General features: G+C 39.4%; 1 protein-coding gene across 6 annotated transcripts in view; it reads right to left on the bottom strand.

Moving 5' to 3' along the window:
- Positions 1 to 27,221, bottom strand: part of LOC139155723 (serine-rich coiled-coil domain-containing protein 1-like) — a 311,155-nt gene that overhangs the window by 5,165 nt on the left and 278,769 nt on the right. For all 6 annotated transcript variants that reach the window (XM_070730987.1, XM_070730985.1, XM_070730991.1 and 3 more), the window contains one exon: positions 2,189 to 2,266. In XM_070730987.1, the coding sequence (XP_070587088.1) occupies positions 2,189 to 2,266 (78 nt within the window). The remainder of the gene's footprint in view (positions 1 to 2,188; positions 2,267 to 27,221) is intronic.

The following is a 27,221-nucleotide window of genomic DNA, read 5'->3' as shown; positions in this document are numbered from 1 at the left end:
CAACTGGATATTTTATTTAAATTAATGGAATATTTAGGAAAACATGAGCAAAGCAACACATCCAATCCACAGAATATGTTAAAAAGGATAATAAATGCAAAACAGTTATCTCAAACTGGTGGGAGTCGGAATCAACTACTATCTCAATAATGCCACCTGCTACAAGTCTCCTTTTCAATTAGACCCATAACATTCTTCCTGAAATAATCTTGTTTTGCTCTGATTTATTTATTTATTTCAGTTGGACTGCAGCTTGGTGATTTATTACTGTTATTGTGTTTTACTGTAAAATTGATGGTTCTCTTGACAATAAGGTCACAATTTATTGTTCTTTCTGATGCCTTACTGTACTGTATTCAGTTTTTGATATATTTTTAGAACTTTTATACAGATATAATGCAGAGATAAAATGTATGTATAATAGGTATATACATATAATCTTCTCAAAATTATAGAGAAATTATATATATTTTAGAGACCTTTATTATTGATGGCTACTAATAAATGATCCAAGCTGGAGCGATCAAATCCACAATGCAGCTTTCCAACGAATACAGAGGTAAAAACTCATAAATGCAAGAGTTTAGATGATACGTTTTCCCATTAGTGTTAATTGTGGACAGAATGTTAAGGTAGAATCCTCTTGTGTTTTAATGAAAAAGTGATCCCTTAAATTTAATGGACATTATACACCAAAAAATCCCATAAAAGCAAACAAACAAACAAAAAATCCCACCCATCCACACGTAGTTGTTCCATGAAGTTCACTCAAAACATAAACAAGGAAATTCCATACAAGTAAACAGAAGACAGCAATCCACATCAAAGGGGAGAGCTGACATCAAAGGTTAGACATTTACTTTAGACGGAAGATACCAAAAAGCAAAAGATAACTAGAGGATGCTCAAAGTAAACAATAATTCTGTTTTAGGTTTTCTTTCCAAACCTTGATTACCAAATACTCTTTGAAGGCAGTTTCAAAAGCAAGGAGAAACCAAAAACTCTTTAAAATGTGCCATCAACACGAACATTCTCCTAATAGCCACAGTTCAGACCCTCGCCAGGGAAAAACAACTATTTTTTTTTGTTTAAATTACCAACAATATTCCCCACTGAGACCTAGTGATTAAAATATCAATCTAAAACTCTTGACAAATTTCTGAAGGCTTCCCTTTGTAAAACAAAACTGAGAAAAGAAAATGATTTGCGCTTCTGATGATTACAAGCATAATGGATTCACCCTGTTATTGACAAGCAAGTGAAGGCACATGCATATAGAAAGGGTTCAAATTATGCGGGTAAATTTTCTCATATTCGCTTCAGAGGAAATTTAGAGAATGGAAGAAGACTGTTGATAAAACACATACTTACAGAAGTGTAATAGTGTGCTAGCACAGTATTTTTCAACCAGTGTGCCGCGAGACATGGTCAGGTGTGCCGCGAAGCTCAGAGAGAAAGAAAGCAAGAGAGAGAGAAAGAAAGAGAGAAAGAAAGCAAGAGAGAGAGAAAACAAGAGAGAAAGAAAGCAAGAGAGAGAAAACAAGAGAAAGAAAGAAAGAAAGAGAGAGAAAGCAAGAGAGAGAGAGAAAGAAAGCAAGGGAGAGAAAACAAGAGAAAGAAAGAGAGAGAGAGAGAAAGCAAGAGAGAGAGAGAAAGGGAGAGAGAGCAAGAGAGAGAAAGAAAGCAAGAGAGAGAGAAAGAGAGGGAGGGAAGGAGAGAGAGAGAAAGACATAGAGGGAGGTAGGGAGGGAGAGAGAAAGGGAGCAAAAAAGAGAGGAAGGAAGGAAGAGAAAGAAAGAGGGATGGAGAGAGAGAGAGAAAGAGGAAGGAAGGGAGAGAAAGAGGGAGGGAGAAAGAAATAGAGTGAAGGGGAGGAAGAGAGAGAGAGATAATTTTTTTGTCCAAAGTTTTTTAGCCCCCCCCCCCCCTCTCAATGTGCCCCAGGGTTTCGTAAATGTAAAAAACGTGCCGCGGCTCAAAAAAGGTGGAAAATCACTGTACTAGCAGAAAGAGGGTGGGGTTTTTTTCAGTCGCAGAAGTTATTTAAGAGCAAAAGGTGAATGAGATGGGTCACTTTTTACAATAATGCACAAGCACAGAAGTGGCAAGAAACAAAGAGGCGGGTAGAGATTTAAATATTAATTCAGGAGATAAATGAGAAAAATCCCTGTAAAGTGCATTTACTTACATCCTGGCCTACCACTTCAGTCTGGGTGGATTTATCTACTTGCGAGACAAGAACACTCTGTAAATGCCGAGCTTTTTCCTGCGGAGAAAAATAAGATATATATATTCCTGGTCAGTCATTCGGAATTGATTTTCTTCACACTCTTAAAGTAACCCTCCTCTATCCCAAGCGGAAAATATCCCACTGTAACAATTACGAGGAAAGAAGTGAATGTTTTCAAGAGAGCATGTACTCTCCTGATATTATTTTGCTAATGCAAAGTAGTTTTAGGTAAGGTCATAAATCATACATTGTCAACTTTACGAAAAAGTCACCATAGGAGTGTCATAAAGGATCATTTTCTGGGAAAATAATGTAAAAGATAAAAATACTTTGTAAAAATCCACATGGTATTCTTTGTAGACTTTTAAGCAAACAAAACTATATGTAGACCTTTTCTTCCATTTGTTTATCCAAGGAAAAACCAAAAACAAAACTAAATTAAAATTATAGATTAGACTAGACTAGATTAGATCAAATTAGACTAGACTAGAGCAGAGTAGAGTAGACTAGACTAGACTACACTAGAATTCTTTTTTTTAAATAAGTTTTATTGATTTTTTAAAATATAAGACATTTAACATATATAGGAGCTATCATTGCTCCTCTTATTATAGAAGTCTTAATACAAAAATGAAAAAACTAATTCTAGTTAGATCAATACAGAAAAGTTAGCCTATCAGTAAAATATCTATTGATATTCAATATTAATATAAAAAATATGCCATTTCAATTTTTTTCTATTAATTATACAATTGTGGTTAAAATAATTAAACTCAATTAATAACAATCAATTTATTCATCAAATGTATTATATTCAACATTATGCATTTGCTATTCCATACTTTATTTTATTGTCTTCATTAAACTTTGTTTTTTATTTTTTTTCCAATTCCACTATTCATACACTTTTTCCCAAGTTTTATAAAATTCAGATTCTGCTTGGTTATTTAATCTTCTCGTCATCATATCCAATTCTGCACATTCCATAATTTTCCTAAAAATCTCTTTTCTTTCCATTTTTGTGTGAGTGCTATTCTTTCAGCTACTAATATATGAATTATTAAATAATATACTTCTTTTTTATATTTAATATCAGTAAAGCCTAATAAAAAAAATTCTGGAGTCTTCTTAATTTCCTTATTTGTAATTTCTTTCAGCCATTTTTCTACCTTATTTTGGGCATGTCCACCAAGCATGGAAGTATGTGCCAATTTCCTAGAATTCTTTATTGGCCAAATGTGATTGGACACACAAGGAATTTGTCTTTGGTGGATATACTCTCAGTGTACATAAAAAGACAAAATACATTCATAATGATTGTTACAGGGTACAAATAAACAAGCAGGGAACAATCAGTATTAATCTAAACCGTAAGGGTACAAGCAACAAGTTACAACCATAAATAGGAGGATATGGGTGGTAGGAACAATGAGAAGATGAATAGGAATAGTAATGCAGCCTTAGCAAATAATTTGACAGTGTTGAGGGAATTACTTGTTTAGCAGAGTGATGGTGTTTTGGGGGAAAACTATTCTTGTCTAGTTGTCTTGGTGTACGGTGCTCTATAGCAGTGTTTTCCAACCTTGGAAACTTGAAGATATTTGGACTTCAACTCCCAGAATTCCCCAGCCAGAGAATGCCCTGTCTCCATAGTGAATGCTGGCTGGGGAATTCTGGGAGTGGAAGTCCAGATATCTTCAAGTTGCCAAGGTTGGGAAACACTGCTCTATAGGGTAGGAATTGAAACAATTTATGCCCAGGATGCGAGGCGTCAGTAAATATTATCACAACCCTCTTTTTGACTCGTGCAGTCTACAGGTCCTCAATGGAAGGCAAGTTGGCAGCAATTGTTTTTTCTGCAGTTCTGATTCTCCTCTGAAGTCTGTGTCGGTCCTGTTGGGTTGCAGCACCAAACCAGACAGTGATAGAGGTGCAGATGACAGACTCAGTGATTCCTCTGTAGAACTGGATCAGCAGCTCCTCGGGCAGTTTGAGCTTCTCTCCTAAAATCTACCACCAATTCACGGTTTCAAGTGCGCTCAGATGCAGATTGTTCCGATCACACCACAAGGCAGTTGTTCAACCTACCGTCTGTATGTGGTTTCATCGTTGTCTCGAATGAGACCAATCACTGTTGTATCATCTGCAAACTTCAGTAGTTTAACAGATGTTTGAGATGCAGTCGTTGGTATATAGAGAGAAGAGAAATTGTGGGAGTACACAACCGTGGATGTGTGTGTGTGCTAATTGTACAGGTATCTGATGTGATTTTGCCTAGTTTCACCTGCTGCTTCCTGTCTTTTACGAAGCTTGTGATACAATTACAAGTGTGTTCAGGCACTGCTAGCTAATTTAGTTTAGTTAGAAGAATGTTTGATAAGACAGCACCAGACCAGAATATCTCAGGGACCGCCTTCTGCTGCATGAATCCCAGCGACCAGTTAGGTCCCACAGAGTGGGTCTTTTCCGGGTCCAGTCAACTAAACAATGTTGCTTGGCGGGACCCATGGGAAGAGCCTTCTCTGTGGCGACCCCGGCCCTTTGGAGCCAACTCCCCCCAGAGATTAGAATTGCCCCCACCCTCCTTGCCTTTCATAAGCTTCTTAAAACCAACTTCTGCCGCCAGGCATGGGGGAATTGAGATACTCTTTCCCTCTAGGCCTTTACTATTTTATGCATGGTATGTCTGTATGTATGTTTGGTTTTTATAATAATGGGTTTTTAACTGTTTTTAGTATTGGATTATTATTATTATATGCTGTTTTATTACTGTTGTTAGCCGCCCCGAGTCTGCTGAGAGGGGCGGCATACAAATCCAATCAATCAATCAATAAATAAATAAATAAATAAATAAATAAATAAAATAAATGCTTAACTAAAATTTACAAAGAGGACCCTTGCATAGGTCTTTGGAGATTCAAGATGCTGTTGGAGGGAGTGCAGAGCTTATGAAAGACGAATTAAACATCGGGAGAAAAGATATTAAAAACAACATACATACCATCCCTTTCCTCTACTGTATTTCAGCTTTAAATGTTTTTCTCTTAAACTTAATTATAAAATTCATTAAGCACCTAAGTTTTACTGACACATTACTGAGAGATATGTGAGTTATTTTGTTTTTAGTTATTTGCATATGCCCATTTATAAATCTCTTGCATTCTGTCTCTATGTTAATTTACTAATTTATGTTTTACTCCATAAAATGTGCATTCTACTACAGATTTAATTATACATTTGAATGATCATCATAATAACATCTCCAAATGGACTTCCAGGAAAGAAATGGCTGAGAGGATAGCCAACAAATGTAGCAGAATGGACAGCTGGCGAATAGACTGGCTCTTCATAGCCCTCTCCAGATAGGGAGAGAACTTGAGATCACCCACAAGCAGAGGTAGGAGTCTACTGGTTCGGATTGTCCATGCCCAACTCTGGTAATGATAAGAGGATGAGCCAGGCCCACCTTGGTACACTGGGCCAATGGTTTTACCAGCTGATGCAGAGAGTACATAGAATACAGCTCACCTGTCTGGAACCCATAACACATTTCTGACATTAACACCCTCAAAAATGTCCAAAGATACTTCACCAGAAGAGCCCTTCACTCCTCTACCCGAAAAAACTAGACTTACAATCCTGGGTCTTGAAAACTTAGAACTACGACGCCTTAAACATGATCTAAGTATTGCCCACAAGATCATATGCTGCAATGTCCTGCCTGTCAAAGACTACTTCAGCTTCAACCACAACATCTGGAGAGGTCAACCGTAGATAATCTAAGGGTAAAGTGTTGTGGGTTTGGGGATGACACTATGGAGTCCGGTAATGAGTTCCATGCTTCGACAACTCGGTTACTGAAGTCATATTTTTTACAGTCAAGTTTGGAGCGGTTAATATTAAATTTAAATCTGTTGTGTGCTCTTGTGTTGTTGTGGTTGAAGCTGAAGTAGTCAGTTCTATCTAGAAACATCTTTGTGAACCACTCTGCACACTGTCTTCAACCAGCCAGATACCTCAATAATATAATAATTCCAAAATTTGAAAGAGTTTTATCCTTGGCCAGGTTCAATGTCTTCTCATCACCTATCACTTTAGGGATTTACTCTGAACTGTTTTATCTGAAGTTGTTATTAGCAGATCAATCTAACTTTACTTATTTGACCATAGTTAGTACTATTCTATAATTTATACAGTATGCAATTTTTTTCTAATCTTTACCCCCCCCCCCCCCCCTTTTACCCTAATTAATAGCAATTTTCTTGTTTTATTTGCTGGTCTAGGTTGAAATAAAAATAATTGATTAATAAGAGATGAGATTTGTTTTAAGAAAAGCTACTGATATTGTTCATGTTTTTTTCTTGTGTGTGTATAGGTGTAATTACTTTAAAATAATATTTCAAACGACATTTCCTTTCAAAACAAAGATAAATTTCTTCTCCTAAGTGAGAACATGATATGAATATTTTGAACATCAAAACTGGCTAACTACTGATCCATGTATCAGTTTATCCTTGCTGTGACTGAATCCCTCAAGCATCCTTAATATTATAGGATCATTTGGAGCTACTTATAGGAAATGTAATTTGACCAACATTATTCATCCCTGGTTAATTATTTGACATTAATTTGCAATTACCACAAAGTTCCATTAAACACACGCCTGCCATAGATCCAGCAGCTTTATTCACACATGCTTGAGAAGAGATATTTATTCTTTGGGGCTAAATCTCACCAAGATAGCTTTATCCACTAAGATGAATAATGAAACAATCAACAGAACACATACATGGGACTATTTCTAATGAATTTTGCGTATGAACAGATGTTCGAAGTCCCGAAAGTTGCAGCTCCATTACGAGCTCTATTTTGTTTTAAAAAAAATATTTTTATTGATTTTTAACAATAATAAGACATACAAACAACATGTGGGAAAATTAGTTGCCCAGCCCTGCTTTGGACGCTTATTAATATTGTTATTATATTGAAAATACATTTTTAATTTATCTATAAAATTTATTAGCCACATGATAAATATTCATTGAAAGAAGCTGATTAGACAAAATGCTGTTAAAACTGATAAATCACTTCCTGTAATATACATATTCTTAAAGTTTGGTTCTTCTTTGTTAGAGTTGGATTACAGAATGTAATTATACAGCCACTTGATGTCTGCTTGATCTAAATGCAGTTAATGTATTACAATATTATACTTGAGGCTTTTGCCGCTGTTAATGATAGAGGTTACAAATATTGTTAGAACCACAAGATATAAATATATATCAGAGCTACAGAGCTGACACATTCATTCCCAAAAGAACACGGGGGGGGGGAAAGAAGTACACCATTATTTTGAAACCATTTTAATTGAAACCAACAGCACTAATTAGGAGTTAAGTAGAATTATAGATCACAGATTTTAGAATTCGGCCATTAGTTGCAGAGACATGTCCAAGTAACTTAGTGTGGGGCATATTTGATTAGCACAATCATTTTTGCAGCAAGTTTCATGCATAAGACTGCCCAGCAGCATATCATTAACAATAGCTTCATGTAAAAAGCTAAAACATCATCTTTCGGCTGTGGCGAGGGGGGCGTTTGCCCAGGTTCGCCTGGTGCACCAGTTGCGGCCCTATTTGGACTGGGAGTCATTGCTCACAGTCACTCATGCCCTCATTACCTTGAGGTTCGATTACTGCAACGCTCTCTACATGGGGCTACCTCTGAAAAGTGTTCGGAAACTTCAGATCGTGCAGAACGCAGCCGCGAGAGCCATCGTGAAGCTTCCCAGATTCGCCCACGTTTCTGCAACACTCTGTGGCCTGCATTGGCTGCCGATCAGTTTCCGGTCACAATTCAAAGTGTTGGTCATGACCTTTAAAGCCCTACATGGCATCGGACCAGAATATCTCCGGAACTGCCTGCTACCGCACGAATCCCAGCGACCGATAAGGCCCCACAGAGTTGGCCTTCTCCGGGTCCCGTCGACTAAACAATGTCGTTTGGCGGGCCCCAGAGGAAGAGCCTTTTCTGTGGCGGCCCCAGCCCTCTGGAACCAACTCCCCCCCGAGATTAGAACTGCCCCCACTCTTCCTGTCTTTCGTAAACTACTTAAGACCCACTTATACCACCAGGCATGGGGGAGTTGAGAGACTTTTCCCCCAGGCTATTTTTTATACTTTGTTTTATGTTTGGTATGAATGTTGCTGTTTGGTCTTTAAGTAATGATGGGGTTTTATATCTTTTTAATATTAGATTTGTTCCACTGTTATATTGTTTTTATTGCTGTTGTGAGCCGCCCCGAGTCTTCGGAGAGGGGCGGCATACAAATCTAGTAAATAAATAAAATAAACAAATAAATAAGTAATAAAAGTGGTGGCAAATCTTTTAATAAAGGCTTTCTATAAAAAACAGAGCTATAAATGTATCCTGTGAACCAATATCCACCATCCGCCCATTATTCCAGTCCATTATTTTCTCTTCTCTGGAGAAGAAATCGATTGTTTTGGCAAGTTTTAATAGGCGTGAGTTAGAAGACAACTGTACAATTTGGAATTAAGATGAAAGACATTAAATGGCACACCCTCCAGAAGCAGGTTTTGTTGTACAATAATAATGAATTCTCCAGGGGTGGGAAAGTGTGTCTGAATAAACACTCGCTGAATTTACCTCCAGGACTGTCCCTGCGAGGATTCCCCCAGGATTAAGATCTTCTTGAAGATCCAAAGTAACCAAGGCCTCTAAAACTACAGGTGAAACTCGAAAAATCAGAACATTGTGCAAAAGTTCATTTATTTCAGAAATGCAACTTAAAAGGTGAAACATAACATATGAAAGAGACTCATTACACGCAAGGCAAGATAGTCCAAGTCCTGATTTCTCATAATTGTGATGATTACAGTGTACAGTTTATGAAAACCCCAAATCCACCATCTCAGAAAATTAGAATGTTACATGCAATCAATAAAACAAGGATTGTACACAGAACAATATCGGACCTCTGAAAAGTATAAGCATGCAAAAGTACTTGATTTGGTCCCCTTTTGCGTCTATCTATCTATCTATCTATCTATCTATCTATCTATCTATCTATCATCTATCTTATCTATCTATCTATTTTATCTATCTATTTTATCTATCTATCTATTTTATCTATCTATCTATCTATCATCTATCTATCATCTATCTATCTATTTATCTATCTTATCTATCTATCATCTATCTTATCTATCTATCTTATCTATCTATCATCTATTTTATCTATCTATCTATCTATCTATCTATCATCTATCTTATCTATCTATCTTATCTATCTATCTATCATCTATTTTATCTATCTATCTATCTATCTATCTATCTATCTATCTAATCTATCTTATCTATCTTATCTATCTATCTATCTTATCTATCTATCTATCTATCTATCTATCTATCTATCTATCATCTATCTATCTATCTATCTATCATCTATTTATCTATCTATCTATCATCTATCTATCTATATATCATCTACCTACCTACCTACCTATCCATCCATCCATCCATCCATCCATTCGATTTTTATGCCACCCTTCTCCTTAGACTCAGGGCGGCTTACAACATGTTAGCAATAGCACTTTTTTAAACAGAGCCAGCCTATTGCCCCCACAATCCGGGTCCTCATTTTACCCACCTCGGAAGGATGGATTTCAGATTTCAGCTATTTTCACCAATATTTTTGCTTCTGCACATGCACCGAAGCAAAAAAACCCAGGAATTTTTGCCAGAAATCAGTCAGTTGCACAAGTGACCCACTGACGGTAGCTACCCAGACGGTGTGTCCTCCCCCCACTTGTGGGGGGAGCTGCCCATGACTGATAAAAGGGGGTGAAGAGAAGGAGAGTGGGGAGAGTGGAGACCGAGGCATAGAGAGAATGATTTTGTGGCTGGGAAGGCATGGCTAGGAGGTTTATGTATTTATTTTATTTATTAGATTTGTATGCCGCCCCTCTCCAAAGACTCGGAGCGGCTCACAACCATAAAACAGTAGAAATCCAACTGATTAAAACAATTTAAAAACCCTTAATATAAAAAGCAATCATACATCTCATATAAACCATACATAAAACAGAAACGCCTACCGGGAGCCACAAAACCTGGATGGGTGTGGCCAGCTCAATGCCACTCCCACCTAGACTGAGCTGGCGACACCCATCCAGGTTTTGTGGCTCCCGGTAGGTGTTTTTTTTCCCCTGTGGGAAGCGGATGCAAATGGCTCTTTGTCTGTTTAAGACTGAAGACCCCTGACATAAACGTTGTCAAAAATATACTAAACAACCATTTGACCAGGATGGCCACAGTCTCCTGCCTTTTTTTTTTGTCAATATATTTTATTAATTTTCTTAAAATAGACAAAACTGACAAACACACATTTAACATAAAAATGGGGTTGTACCTTCCCCGCTTATTCTACAAGTAAAATTTCAATACAGAAAAAAGAATACATTCAAAAAATACTTAAAATCAACTTATTACTTTAAATGAAAAGAAGAAATTTGTTTTGCCTTATGTAATAAATCGTCATACATAAACTAATTCTAACAAAACTCTTAAAGCATATCCCTGCTAATTCTAACATAACTCTTAAATCATATCTCTGCCTTAAGCAGGGGGTTGGACTAGAAGACCTTTGAGGTCCCTTCCAGCCCTATGATTCTATGTTTTAGTTATGCATAATACAAATGAGAGGGGGGGGGGAAGCTTCGTTTAAAGGGATCCTCCACTAATCTGTTTGGAGCTGAACTCATGGACACTTTGAGGTTTCCCCCCCCTACATATTCTCCTTAATTGGAGCGTTTCTGCAAGTAGGAAGGTGGCAAGGTCAAAACGAATAATTTTCAAACATATGCAGGGTTTTTGTTTACATTTTCATCTTTTTTAAAAACACTGGCAGATGTTGGGTGTCCCCAAGGGAGCAGCAATCATTCCAAGGACCTCTCGCTCTGTTTCATATTTTGATTTGGGTTTTTTTAAGGATTTAACTTGTTGCTTAAATCTTTTGCAAAAACCTCCTAAAGTTTTATCATCCAATATCAAAGAGACTACAGAATTCATTCAGATACAGATTAACAGAGTCGGAAGGGACCTTGTGGGTCATCTAGTCCAACCCGCAGCCCAAGCAGGAAATCCCTTACAGAGTGAAGGGCTACAAAAACTTTTACTACCCCAATGTGGGCGTGGCTCATTTTGTGGGTGTGGCTTGCAGGCCATGTGACCGGGTGGAGTGGCTTGATGATCATGTGAGGGCTAAAAAGGCAAATGTTCTGAAAGTTTTATTTAATGAAAACCACATAGCAAGCACACACAAAAAAATTGTGGCTAAAGTGCACAAAGGATACACAGAATGAAAATGAGTTCTACAGAAGATGAAACATATGACAACAGGTATAACAAACCAGCCTTAGAAATGGCAATGCAAGTACTGAAGTGATGGATTCTAAGAGTCTTCGGAGAGGGGTGGCATACAAATCTAATAAATAAATAAAAAATAAATAAAACTAAGTGATACATGAAGGTGTGCATCAGGGCTGGATTCCACTTATCTTCCGCACCATTCTGGTTTCTGGCTAGAACTTTGATTAGTTGGAAATAAGGCTTACTGAATGCAGAGATTTACAAAAGCAAAAACACCATATCAAACTATGTTATGTGCAGGCAAATTCTTTCATCTCATTCCTTCACGATAAAAACACAAAAACATCCTTCCAGCACTCCTCCATTATCTTAAGATTTATGGCTAAGCAATAAAAGCAGCTGTGAAAATACACAAAAAAATCTTACTTTGCAACTGCACAATCGTGTCCATTGAATTGATAGCAAGTTTGAAAACTCCGCCCTTCTTCTCCGCTGGCACCCGGAGGTGGCAAATTAATCACTCAAGTAATTAAACCCGTTCCTCACCTTAATATTTCTTCCCTGACACTTGTTCTCTTCGTCTCTGTAACCTTCTGAAATGAGGATTTAACCATCTATTATCTGTCTCTTCTTCACTAGTCTGGGCTCATAGAAACATCCTGTGTCTGGCCTCCCCCTGGTTCTGCTGCCTGTAAATTAGGACCTGCCACTAATTCATAAACACTATCTGAATCAGAATCTACAAAATCTTCAACATCTTCAAACTGACCAGGAGTATATGCAACACCCACCAGTTCACATTGGGATGGAAGTGCACATTTTGTGCGCGGGCATGTCACTTCCTGGAAATGACCCTCTGCGCATGTGCAGTGTTTTTTTTTTTTTAAACAAGATGGTGGTGCCTATGGGACTACCGAGAGAACAAGCTTTGTGGCATTGTAGGCCTGGGTCACTGCCGGTTCCATTGACCCAGGCCACCACATTACTACCAGTTCTATAGAACTGGTAAAAAGAGGAGGAACCCACCTCTGGGTTGCATGAATTTAACATCTGCATTGGTTGCCGATCAGTTTCCGGTCACAATTCAAAGTGTTGATTATGACCTATAAAGCCCTTCATGGCATCGGACCAGAATATTTTGTTTCTACATGTTGTGAGCCGCCCCGAGTCTTCGGAGAGGGGCGGCATACAAATCTAAGTAATAAATAAATAAATAATAAATAAATAAATAAATAAATAAATATCTCAGGGACCGCCTTCTGCCGCACGAATCCCAGCGACCAGTTAGGTCCCACAGAATTGGCCTTCTCCGGGTCCCGTCAACTAAACAATGTCGTCTGGCGGGATCCAGGGGAAGAGCCTTCTCTGTGGAGGCCCCAACCCTCTGGAACCAGCTCCCCCCAGAGATTAGGATTGCCCCCACCCTCCTTGCCTTTCGTAAGCTCCTCAAAACCCACCTCAGCCGTCAGGCATGGGGGGACTGAGATATTCTCTCCCCCTAGGCTTCTACAATTTATGCATGGTATGTTTGTGTGTATGATTGATTTTATAACAAGGGTTTTTAGCTGTTTTAGTATTGGATTTATACATGCTGTTTTTACCACTGTTGCTATCCGCCCCGAGTCCACGGAGAGGGGCAGCATACAAATCCAATCAATCAATCAATAAATAAATAAATCTTACTAGAGGTTTATGTGACCTTTCTGAAAAGCTCTGATAGTAGCATCCAAACGTAACAGTTGATAGAAACTTTTGATGCTCTCCATCGGCACATAATGTTTGTGCATCAGTAAAATTCAGAAGGACGGGAAAGTTATAGAGGAACGTAGTACAATCTTAGAAACTAAATGGACATTTGCACCTGCGGTGGAATTGGAATAGGAACAAAAACAATTGTATACTGAGCGTTATATACTAAGTTCATTTAGCAATTCCTGGCAACCAATCATTTTCTGCCTGGTTAATGAGCTGTTAACTTCAGATTCTGGTAGCCTCGAGCTAGGTGAGAATCTCAAGTCCAAAATAAGTTCTCTGATAGTTGGCAATAATAATAAAAACTCACACTGTGAGGCTGGTGAAGGAATCGCTGCTATTAGGCTCTGTATGTACTGTATAAGAAATGATTTTAAGTGCCAGTGTTGCTGAAAATATTTTTTCTCAATTCTCCCAGGATTCCTATAATTGTTTTTTGGGATAAATCTTTTAACTGTTTCCTTCTTTATGTATCGTAAGAATCAAATTGTTTTTAAATGCTTAAATTCCACGAGTTAAATTTAAATCCGTGGAAATGGAGCTTATTTATTTATTTATTTATTCATTCATTCATTCATTCATTCATTCATTTATTGGATTTGTATGCCGCCCCTCTCCAGAGACTCAGGGCGGCTAACAGCGACAATAAAACAGTGTACAATAGTAATTTGGTATTGATGATTAAAAATCTATTAATATAAAAACCAAACATACATACATACATACCATGCATAGAATTGTAAAGGACTAGGGGGAAAGAGGATCTCAATTCCCCCATGCCTGGCGGCAGAGGTGGGTTTTAAGTTGTTTACGAAAGGCAAGGAGGGTGGGGGCAATTCTAATCTCTGGGGGGAGTTGGTTCCAGAGGGCCGGGGCCGCCACAGAGAAGGCTCTTCCCCTGGGTCCCGCCAGGCGACATTGCTTAGTTAACGGGACCCGGAGAAGATCCACTCTGTGGGACCTAACTAATGCATAAAGGATGAATTTCTACAAATATTACTTGTTCAAATTTATATGTTTTCACAGCATAATCACTCAGATCTGAGTGATTGTTTTTCCTGTGGAATGAGATTCAAAGAAAAGTAACTGAATTATTTTGCTTTTCATATTTAATCAGTGTAATTGTCTTTCTTAATGGTAATTGCACACAGTGCATTCCTATAAGCTAGGTATACCTCTAGACTGCATTACTTATCTAAGATTGCAATTATATTGAAACCCAAATCACATATGATTGTTTCCAGGTGTGTTACAAGGTTATTTTTTCCCACTTTTTAGGTCTCACCCTTGAATAATGTCCTTCTCAAGCCGTTTCTTATTTAAACTTAGATAAAATTTGCAGTTCAAGGGAAGAAATAAAACAGCAACATAATAAAAAACATGGGATAAACAGAAAGGGCACATTCTCAAATGCTACTGTATATATTTTTATTTAAAAAAGGAAAATAAAGATGAAATTGCCACTAGTTTAGAATCATTTTGAAAATAGAAGCTGTATTTGCTTTCTTTTAAATGTAGGAATGCTTTACAGGAGAAAAAAAATATTTATCACTCTCATTAGGGTGCTTATTAAATGTTGCCTGTTCAGTTCTTTATTTTTTAAAAAATCTAGAACAAAAATTTTAGTTTATCAAGCTCTTCATAACTAAAGTTAAGGTTAATCAGAAAGATACAGAACTTTTTAGCATGAGAATTCCCAATAAAATATATAAATAATATTGAGGATGTGTAAATATATCAAACTTTTGTCACAATTTAAAAGGTTAAAAATAAGTCATTTCTCAACCCATACTCTTTTAATAAAGAAGTAAGGGCCCACAGAGTCGGCCTTCTTCAGGCCCCAGCTTCTGTCCGCCAAACAATGTTGGTGGGCGGGACCTCGAGGAAGGGCCTTCTTTGTGGCGGCTCCAATCCTGTGGAATGAACTGTCCCCAGAGATTTGCATTAACACCTCTCTACCGGTCTGCTGGAAAGCTGTTAAGACCTGGCTTTTCTGGCAGGCCTCGAATTAGGATTGACTGTTAGTACGTATGGTTTATATATATATATATATATATATATATATATATATATATATATATATATATATATATAGTAGTTTTTGTACTGCAGATTTTATTGATTTTTTAAAAAATTGTTCTTTCTATCAGTATTATATTTATAACTATTGTCAGCCACTCTGAGCCCGTTTCGGAATGAGCGGCATCCAAGGACATGGGGTGAGGTATCATCAGTACGCTGATGACACCCAGCTTTACATCTCCACCCCTTGTCCAGTCAACGAAGCAGCGGAAGTGATGTGCCGGTGCCTGGAGGCTGTTGGGGTCTGGATGGGTGTCAACAGACTCAAACTCAACTCTGACAAGACGGAGTGGCTGTGGGTTTTGCCTCCCAAGGACAATTCCATCTGTCCGTCCATAACCCTGGAGGGGGGAATTATTGACCCCCTCAGAGAGGGTCCGCAACTTGGGCGTCCTCCTCAATCCACAGCTCACATTAGAGAAACATCTTTCAGCTGTGGCGAGGGGGGCGTTTTCCCAGGTTCGCCTGGTGCACCAGTTGTGGCCCTATTTAGACCGGGACTCACTGCTCACAGTCACTCATGCCCTCATCACCTCGAGGCTCGATTACTGCAACGCTCTCTACATGGGGCTACCTTTGAAGAGTGTTTGGAAGCTTCAGATCGTGTAGAATGCAGCTGAGAGAGCAATCATGGGCTTTCCCAAACATGCCCATGTCACACCAACACTCCGCAGTCTGCATTGGTTGCCAATCAGTTTCCGGTCACAATTCAAAGTGTTGGTCATCACCTATAAAGCCCTTCATGGCACCGGACCGCCCTCTGCCGCATGAATCCCAGTGACCGGTTAGGTCCCACAGAGTGGGCCTTCTCTGGGTTCCGTCAACAAAACAATGTTGTTTGGCGGGGCCCAGGGGAAAAGCCTTCTCTGTGGCGGCCCCGGCCCTCTGGAACAAACTGCCCCCAGAGATTAGAATTGCCCCCACACTCCTCGCCTTTCGTAAGCTCCTTTAAACCCACCTCTGCCGTCAGACATGGGGGAACTGAGATACTCTTTCCCCCTAGGCCTTTACAATTTATGCATGGTATGTTTGTTTGTATGTATGTTTGGTTTTACAATAAGGGTTTTTTAGTTGTTTTAGTATTGGATTTACATGCTGCTTTTTATTGCTGTTGTTAGCCGCCCCGAGTCTACGGAGAGGGGCGGCATACAAATCCAATAAATAAATAAATAAAATAAATAATTATTGATATTTACTAAATTCTATTAGTTACTGGCTGGGGAATTCTGGGAGTTGAAGTCCACGCATCTTCCAACGACCAAGCTTCAGAAACATTGGTCTATGGAGAAGGGCGGCATAAAAATCGAATACATAAATATAACATACTACTTGCATCCTGAACAGGCTTTTTCTCTCTCCCTCTCATCCACATCTACAGAAAGAACTGGGTAAAAAAAGTAATACAGAAAGCTTTAATTAAAAACAACTGCTGGACTAGGTTTGTTCAGGTCATTTAACCAGCTACAAAGTAGAATTTTATTTTATCTGCTCTAGTGGTTCGGATTCTGACACGGGCTGAACATTTCCAATTACTGAGCTACACTATGGTTTTCTTATTAGTCTCTGCTTCCTGTTGTCAATGTTGTTTTTGCTTGTAAAAATCTGCTGTTGAGCTCATCTCTTTAGCAAGGGTTGAAATACCTGCTTTGCAGGGCCAGCAAATGACAAAGAAACCTGAAGAGGAACCAGAACTCGACCTACAGATTTCCTTGCTTCCAAATACGTATACAAAGACAGATTATCTTCACTAACAATGCACTGACAGGTGACAGTAAGAGGAAGACTGGGAAAAAAAGTAACTGCAGAACCGAGTGGATTGAGCCAGCCAGAAGGATCAATGTTTGTACTATTGGAAATGTAATGTGACTCAAAATGGGAGTGTTGCTGAAATAACACAATATTTTTAATGCAAAATAATATTAAAATGTAATATTGTGAAAAAAAGGAAATAAATGTCCCATTACCAAATCAATTAAGACATATGTCTATTTATTTCTCTGCACAGGCACACACATAGACACACAGACACAAATCTATTTATCCATCTATTGTCTATCTGTCTTCTTTCTTTCTTTCTTTCATCTATCTATCTATCTATCTATCTATCCATCCATCTATCATCTATCTTTCTGTCTGTCTGTCTGTCTGTCTGTCTGTCTGTCTAGCTAACTAGCTATTTATCTAGATCTATCTATCTATCTATCTATCTATCTATCTATCATCTATTCATCTATCCATCCATCTACCCATCCTTTTCTGCCCCTGTTTTCCCCAAGAGATTCCTAGAGAGGCCCCATGGAGGCTTCTCCCCGCCTTTTCCAGCCCTGTTTCATCCCAGGAGATTCCTAGAGAGGCCCCACAGAGGCTTCTCCCCGCCTTTTCCGGCCCTGTTTCCTCCTAGGAGATTCCACAGAGGCTTCTCCCTGCCTTTTCCAGCCCTGTTTCCTCCCAGGAGATTCCTAGAGAGGCCACATGGAGGCTTCTCCCCATCTTTTCTGGCCCTGTTTCCTCGTAGGAGATTCCACAGAGGCTTCTCCCTGCCTTTTCCGGCCCTGTTTCCTCCCAGGAGATTCCTAGAGAGGCCCCATGGAGGCTTCTCCCCGCCTTTTCCAGCCCTGTTTCATCCCAGGAGATTCCACAGAGGCTTCTCCCTGCCTTTTCCAGCCCTGTTTCCTCCCAGGAGATTCCTAGAGAGGCCACATGGAGGCTTCTCCCCATCTTTTCTGGCCCTGTTTCCTCGTAGGAGATTCCACAGAGGCTTCTCCCTGCCTTTTCCAGCCCTGTTTCCTCCCAGGAGATTCCTAGAGAGGCCCCATGGAGGCTTCTTCCTGCCTTTTCCGGTTACAGTTTCGGAGGCTCGGGAAGGCACTTTGTAAGAGGAAAATGGTTCTTGAGAAGAGGCAAAAAAAAAATCTTGAACACCCGGTTCTTATCTAGAAAAGTTCGTAAGTAGAGGCGTTCATAGGTGGAGGTATCACTGCATATATATATGTATATTGGTCAGGGCTGCTCAGTAACTTCACAAAGCTTTGCAGAGAGCCCACATGACTCATGCCTTAAACAAACAGGGTGGTGTGGATGACCTTGGATAATGAGGGCAAAGATGCTGGCTGGGAAATAATGAGGAAAGAGAGGCCGGAGCCTCCAGGGGCTGAAGAGCCAAAGAAAGATACCTGACCTCATGGATCTGGCAGTTAAACATTGGGGTGGGGGAGGAAGCTTGTACCTTCAGACCTGCAAGATTCTGTTACCGTAGATCAATATAAAATTAATTCATCTAGTTCTGTTTTCTGTCTGGTTTACCTGGGAGGGTGGACACGGCCATTGCGAGAAACAAATCAGTAACTCCAAAGCTGTGATTTCACTTTTCTTTCGCTTTTTGTTTGGGAACTCGAAATAATACTCCTGAATATGCCTTTCTTTCTTTCTTTCTTTTCTTTCTTTCTTTTCTTTCTTTCTTTCCTTTTTTCCTTCCTTCCTTCCTTCTTTCCTCCCTCTGTCCCTCCCGCTCTCCTCTCCCATCCTCCCTCCCCCTTCCTTCCTGCTTTCCTTCCTTCCTTTCTTCTTCCCTCCCTTCCTTCCTTTATCCCCTCCCTCCCCGGGTATACACATAGTAAAATACATGATGAAGGTTATAGAGGAGATACTCATAGTAAAATATATCTAAGAAAGAATAGAAAAGAAGATATAGGAATGGAACATATCAATGAAAGAATAGAAGAAGAGATATAGGAATAGAAGAAAGGGATAGGAGATATAGGAGAGCAATAGGACAGGGGACGGAAGGCACTCTAGTGCACTTGGACTCGCCCCTTACTGACCTCTTAGGAATCTGGATAGGTCAATTGTGGATAATCTAAGGGTAAAGTGTTGGGGGTTTGTGAATGACACTATGGAGTCCGGTAATGAGTTCCACGCTTCGACAACTCGGTTACTGAAGTCATATTTTTTTACAGCCAAGTTTGGAGCGGTTAATATTAAGTTTAAATCTGTTGTGTGCTCTTGTGTTGTTGTGGTTGAAGCTGAAGTAGTCGCTGACAGGCAGGACGTTGCAGCATATGATCTTGTGGGCAATACTTAGACCTTGTTTAAGGCATCTTAGTTCTAAACTTTCTAGGCCCAGGATTGAAAGTCTGGTCTCGTAGGGGATTCTGTTTCGAGTGGAGGAGTGAAGGGCTCTTCTGGTGAAGGATCTCTGGACATTTTCAAGGGTGTTAATGTCTGAGATGTGATATGGGTTCCAAATAGATGAGCTGTATTCGAGGATGGGTCTGGCAAAAGTTTTGTAAGCTCTGCTGAGTAGTGAGAGATTGCCAGAGCAGAATCTACGTAGGATTAGGTTTACAACTCTTGAAGCCTTCTTGGCTATGTTGTTGCAGTGGGCTTTGGCACTTAGATCTTTAGTTATTAGTATCCCAAGGTCTTTAACCTCAGTATACTTTAGCTGCTCTTTTCATTCCTGGGAGCTACAGATCAGAACCAAATAGTTCACGTGGCACCCAGGGTCCTTATGGAAACCATCACCAGAAGGGACTTTTGTTCTCTTTGATTTGCATGTAAACATTTCTCCTTTCTTCAGATTATCATTAAGCCTTGCCCTGCTTTATGCTTTGTGGCACGACCTCACTGGAGCTTTTCCGTCAGGCTTCATGAAATTAATTGGAATCGTCGAAGAAAAACACCGTGTTTTATAAGTTGCAATCTAACAATTGCTAAAAGAGATTTGATACCGGTGGATGACTTCTGACAAGCTTTTACTGGTATGCCGATTGAAAAAAAAAAAAATACCCTTGACGATGTCCAATTCCTGAGAAAAAACAAGTGAAGGAAAACATGCCCAATAAAGTTACTCTTCATAGAAAAAGTACTTACTACTGATAGGACTGTGGTGAATGAGAATCAATGAGAAGAAAGAAAAGCTGGTTTCCGTATACTCAAAGGGAGGCCGATAATTATTAAGACTGCTGAGAACCTAATTTTGGAACATATACTAATTAGTGCTGGGCGAACCGAACTTGCATAGTTCAGGTTCGTACTGAACTTTGCGGTGTTCAGCATACCAGACCCGAAACCGAATTTTTTAAAAAATTCGTGTTCCGGTTCGTCGTTTGTGCTGAGCACCGTGAAGCGCCGCCACCCGGCTGTCATCTGCTGAGAAGAGGAGGAGGAGCCGGGCGCTGGTGGCGGTGGAAGAAGGTGAACACCGGGGAGCTGTCGGCGGGTCGGGAGGCACAAAAGGAGCTGGGGAATCCCACGAAGGGATTCTGGGGGATGGAGCTTTGACGTCACGTATACCGGCATGTTGCTAAGCACGCCAACTGATCACTTCCTGGATTCTGGGGGTGGCACTAGAATAATGGAGGGAGGATGGAATCCAGGAAGTGATCACCTTGGCGTGCTTAGCAACCTGCCAGTATACGTGACGTCAAAGCTCCACCCCCGGAATCCCTTTGTGGGATTCCCTAGCTCCTTTTGCTTGCGGTGCATCTGAAGCGCCCTTTCATGTAAAAATAAATATATATATTTTTACGTGGAAGGACCTCCCTTTGCTTGTAGCGCCGCTGCGGCATCCAGAGTCTTCAGAGAGGGGCGGCATACAAATCTAATAAATTATTATTATTATTATTATTATTATTATTATTATTATTATTGCTATCCTTTTTTGTAAAAATAAAAATAAATAAAAATAAAAAATCTGTAAAAATAAAAAACGATGGGATTCCAGGGGCGGAGCTTTGACGTCACGGAGTGTTCAGAGTTTGGGTTTGGCCGAACTTTGCATGAAGTTCGCCCGAACTTGCTGAAGCCGAACACCATTGGGTTCGCTCATCACTAATACTAATAAAATGTACACGCCAAACCTAGAACAGTAATTACAGAAAGGAGCAAATTATCCTGGTAAATACACAACCGCATCTCTAGTGGGAGAGAACAGCTTCAACAGGATTGATTTCACGGGCTGCGTATGAGATCAAATACCATCTCTTCTTGCTACTACTACTCTTGAAGTCATTTTTTAGTTTGTTTTCAAACATATAAAGCTCTAATATATAGACCTATAGAATGTTATTAGCCTATAACTGTTGTTAGCTGCCCCGAGTCTACGGAGAGGGGCGGCATACAAATCCAATAAATAAAATAAATAAATATAAAATATTGACGCTTTTACAGTGAGAACTGGGACTTTGATGTCCTTGCTATTTTCCCCCCCAATATTTGAGTCAGGAAGGCAAAATGATATTCCCCCTATTCCTCCTTCCGTAAAACCATATAATTTTTTACACTTATTTTTGACCAATTAAAAGTTGTAATCTCAAAACTATGAAATCAGTCCCAAGATGCCAGCTGTAAGTTAAATAAGACTGGTAATTAGCAATTATTATTATTATTATTATTATTATTATTATTATTATTATTATTATTATTTATTGGATTTGTATGCCGCCCCTCTCCGTAGACTCGGGGCGGCTAACAACAGTAACAAAAAACCAGCATGTAAATCCAATACTAAAAGAACTAAAAACCCTTATTGTAAAACCAAACATCCATACATAATAAGCTGTACAACACATTTTATAATGTTAAATGATAATGACATGAACAAACAGCCTTACAGAAAAGTTCATATATTGTATGTAGTGATTCTGAAAACAAAAAAATTTTAAGGCTTAAATCTATGAAATTAAACTTTATAATGTAAACATATATAAAAGTCTGGGGGCGTGGAAATGTCTGTAGCCACGCCCCCAAGCCGCTGCGATGTCGGAAAATCCAGAATGTTGGATGACCGAAGGATGGATAATTGAGACTGTTGTATTTGGAAAACAATTTTTTTCCAAAACAAAAACAAACCAAAGAAACTCCAGGGAAATGAAATCAAAGAAAGAGCTCAATTGAGGGTTTTTTTTAAAAAGAAAATATCCCAAATTTCAGTGTCTTTAACATACTCCAATATAATAGCTTTCTTAGCGGGCAGAGGAGCCAAGATGGCGAAACATCAGCAGTTTCTCAAATAAGCTTCTTAGTGCATGGGGATGAAGTTAAAAACAGTAGTTATGTAAATATTTTATGCCACATAATTTCCCTGAGATTTTTCTAAATCCACCAACAGGAAAAGCTGCTTCCAAATCGCTTAAACGTGAGATGGATTCAATGGAGTTTGCATTCATCTACTGTATTTCTTTCCCTCATTGTTATTCCAAACTCTATAGGGCTTTTAGAAAAGATTATTGAATCATCTACATAAACTAAGCTGTAAATATGTTTTCTGCCAATTTATTGGAATAGAACTCCAAACTAACATTAAAATCATTCACTGTATTGATATAAAGAAAAATTAAAAAATGTAAAATGAAAATACTACTTTACGCAACATCTTTATTAATTAAACGAGCACTAAATAAATGCTCTGAATGTAAATACGCTTTGGTTTCAGAGAAGGAATAATAACAAATGCTGATCAATCATGGAAACTTCTAACTTTTCCTATAATTTTTGCCTTCCAAGGACAATTCCATCTGTCCGTCCATTACCCTGGGGGGGGGGAATTATTGACCCCCTCAGAGAGGATCCGCAACTTGGGCGTCCTCCTCAATCTACAGCTAACATTGGAACATCATCTTTCGGCTGTGGCAATGGGGGCGTTTGCCCAGGTTCGCCTTGTGCACCAGTTGCGGCCCTATTTGGACAGGGAGTCACTGCTCACAGTCACTCATGCCCTCATCACCTCAAGGTTCGACTACTGCAACGCTCTCTACATGGGGCTACCTTTGAAAAGTGTTCGGAAACTTCAGATCATGCAGAATGCAGCTGTGAGAGCAATCATGGGCTTCCCAAGGTATGCCCATGTCACACCAACACTCCGCAGTCTGCATTGGCTGCCGATCAGTTTCCGGTCACAATTCAAAGTGTTGGTCATGACTAGTGATGGGCGAACTGAACACTCACAATTCGGGTGCGTACCGAATTTTGCGGAGTTCGGTATGCCGAACCCAAAAGTTTTTGAAACTTTGGGCAAAGTTCGGGGTCGCGGTCGACGTTCGGAGCTTTGACGTCACCAGCAGGTTGCTAAGGACGCCAAGGTGATCACTTCCTGGATTCCATGGAGGACAGAAGGGAAAGGGGGGACATGATCGAAACATTTAAATATGTTAAAGGGTTAAATAAGGTTCAGGAGGGAAGTGTTTTTAATAGGAAAGTGAACACAAGAACAAGGGGACACAATCTGAAGTTAGTTGGGGGAAAGATCAGAAGCAATGTGAGAAAATATTATTTTACTGAAAGAGTAGTAGATGCTGGGAACAAACTTCCAGCAGACGTGGTAGATAAATCCACAGTAACTGAATTTAAACATGCCTGGGATAAACATAGATCCATCCTAAGATAAAATACAGGAAATAGTATAAGGGCAGACTAGATGGACCATGAGGTCTTTTTCTGCCGTCAGTCTTCTATGTTTCTATATGGAGTACAGTATTCAATAAATAGTGCACAAACTTACTAACCGAACTGCCTATTCCCCCCACATGGGGGCAGCAGCCCATTACTGGAATCAGGGCTCATAAAGGGAACTTCTGCAAACAACCAATGAAGTTCAGAGAACAACAAACACTCCACAGTCTAACTCTGAACTTCATATATTCTCTTCTAAATGGATATGTCAGAACATCTGTTTAGTATTCTGAGGAACATTTACCATGAACCAGAAGTTACTTTAAGAAGTGACAATGGAAAAACAGGGCATTAAAGAAAGGGGAGACAAGGATGGATCGTGTTCTTCTATCTCTTCAATTTATACGGTTAATATAACAATGGCAGCACCACGAGAGAGGACAGCTGGGATGAAAGTAGGAATTCAAATCACTAACGATTTGAGTTATGCAATTGACACCGTTTTGCTCGCTGAAAAGTAAAGCACATTTATAAGAGCTCACTGGGAAAGTAAAAATGGAAAGCGAACAACGTAAATTAAAGTTAAATACAAGGAAGATAAATTTCACGTCAACCAGCAGTCTAGCGAACTTGCGACTAAAGGAAAAGAGGTGGGAGTAATAAATATATTTGGGTTTTGGGAGGGAGCTAGTAGTAGTTTTAACATTTGGAAATGTTAAAAAATAAACTAAGAATATTGAAGGATGCCTTTCTTTGAATTGATTGATTTAATATGATAAACCTTTTTAACCATCCATCTCCCTCATAAAGGTGAGTCTTGTGGAAACCAGAATTTAAAAGTACACATACTTGCTCTGCCAGCATGTCCCAACCACCCATAATTACAGGGTAATTAGTCCAAACAGACACACACCACACAATCGAAGGAAAACAAAAGGTCTTTATCCACAGAAAAGCAGAAAAAACTCCCTTTTTAAATGTCAAAGGGATTTTCTGGTACACACAAGGCACAGGTTAAATGGAATCTAATTTCTCACCCAGTAACTGGGAAATTGAGTCCAATTCCAAAAGTCCAGAAATTCCACACACAGTCTTGAACAGGGAAACAGCAAAAGCACAATCTTGACGAACTGTGAATCAGATAAACTTCCACGAGGCTAAACCAGCACGCTGTTCTTTTTATCTGTAGCACTAATTACAGCAGCCTCACCCAACCACAGGTGGCCTCATTTTCTCTTGTAATAATCCTTCAGTTGTTGTCTCCTATGTATCACTCTACGCATGCGTGGATGTGTCATTAATTCTTGTTCAGAATCCAGGGATGATACAGATGACTGATCTCCTCCTGGGCTGTCTGCCAAACTCCCCTCTTCCCTGTCACTCACGCTTCCTTGGTCAGAGGAGGCTTCGTCGGCAGATTCCATCGGGAGCAAAACAGGCCTGCGGCATGTGGATGTCTCCCCCACATCCACCTGCACATTCCTTGGGGCAGGAGCTGGGCCAGAGCTAACCACAACACCCTGGAGCTTCTCTTTGCTAGACTATCCATGCTCAATTCCTGCAACCTTTTCTCGTATGTTTTCGTTTCTAGTCCCTTTATCCTTCTGGTTGCTCCCTTCCGCACTTTTTCTAGCGTTTCAATGTCTCTTTTGTAGTGTGGTGACCAAAACTGAATGCAATCTCACTAGGGCATTGTAGAGTGGTAATAGCACCTCTCTTCTCTTGGAGTGTATTCCTCTGTTTATGTTTTTGTTCATCTACAAAAAGATATTGATAAAATTGAACGGGTCCAAAGACGTCCCAGTGGGAGATCTTAAGCATAAAACGTATCAGGAAAGACTTCATGAACTCCATCTGTATAGTCTGGAGGACAGAAGGAAAAGGGGGGACATGATCGAAACATTTAAATATGTTAAAGAGTTAAATAAGGTTCAGGAGGGAAGTGTTTTTAATAGGAAAGTGAACCCAAGAACAAGGGGACACAATCTGAGGTTAGTTGGGGGAAAGATCAGAAGCAACGTGAGAAAATATTATTTTACTGAAAGAGTAGTAGATGCTTGGAACAAACTTCCAGCAGACGTGATTGGTAAATCCACAGTGACTGAATTTAAACATGCCTGGGATAAACATAGATCCATTGTAAGATAAAACACAGGAAATAGTATAAGGGCAGACTAGATGGACCGTGAGGTCTTTTTCTGCCGTCAATCTTCTATGTTTCTATGTCTCAATGATAAATGGACTTTGTTATCCATTGGAATTAGGCTAATTAGGCCGAGCTTGGAGTTTTTCCCGGAACTTGTTGACATTTAGCTCCCAAAAAGAAAACCCTCCCGTCTCCGAGTCTTTTAAAACCTGCTTTCCTTATGGGTTCTTGTATCAATAAAGAGTTTGATTTATTCATAAAATAAAGGATTTTTGAGTTGGGGGTTTCCCTCCGAGGGCTGTGCACAGAACAAGTAGCATTTTTCACAAAAGGAAGTACTGTATGTGGAATGGGATGTATAGCAGTTGGCTAAAATAACCGAGCCAAACTTTGAATTATTTATTGTGCCTTCGAGTCATTGTTGATGCCTGGTCACTTCTACCTGGATTACTTCATGAAGTTTTCTTGGCAGTGTTCATATAAGTGGTTTGCTTGACTGCGAGAGAGTGACTAGTCCAAGGTCATCCAGCTGGCTTCACTCTAGGGCAGCCTACAAAGAGAGCTCGGAGGTGGATGCTACCAACGCTGACTTAGCCAGGGATTTTGCATCAAAGGACTCATTTGGGACTCATAGCCTGCGGAGAGTCCCGCCTACATAAATTATTTTTTTGTTTTTGTTTTAATTATTATTCATTATTATTTATTAGATTTGTATGCCGCCCCTCTCCGTAGACTCGGGGCGGCTAACAGCAATGATAAAAACAGCATGTAACAATCCAATTAATAAAACAACTAAAAAAAACCCCTTATTATATTTATTTATTTTATTTATTTATTTATTTATTTATTTATTTATTTATTTATTTATTTATTTATTTATTTATTTATTTATTTATTTATTTATTTATTTATTTATTTATTTATTTATTTATTTATTTATTTATTTATTTATTAGATTTGTAGACTCGGAGGCGGCTCACAACAATAACAAGAACAATGTAAGAACAAATCTAATAATTGAAAAACACTAAAAAACCCATTATTAAAAGCAAACATACACACAACATACCATGTATAAACTGCATAGGCCCGGGGGAGATGTCTCAGTTCCCCCATGCCTGATGGCAGAGATGGGTCTTAAGAACTTTACGAAAGGCGAGGAGGGTGGGGGCAGTTCGAATCTCCGGGGGGAGCTGGTTCCAGAGGGTCGGGGCCACCACAGAGAAG

Source organism: Erythrolamprus reginae, unplaced genomic scaffold (genome assembly GCF_031021105.1).
Source record: "Erythrolamprus reginae isolate rEryReg1 unplaced genomic scaffold, rEryReg1.hap1 H_5, whole genome shotgun sequence".
Taxonomy (NCBI): Eukaryota; Metazoa; Chordata; class Lepidosauria; order Squamata; family Dipsadidae; genus Erythrolamprus; species Erythrolamprus reginae.
The sequence above is the reverse complement of the archived record's forward strand: the minus strand, read 5'-3'. Positions and strand labels throughout refer to the sequence as shown.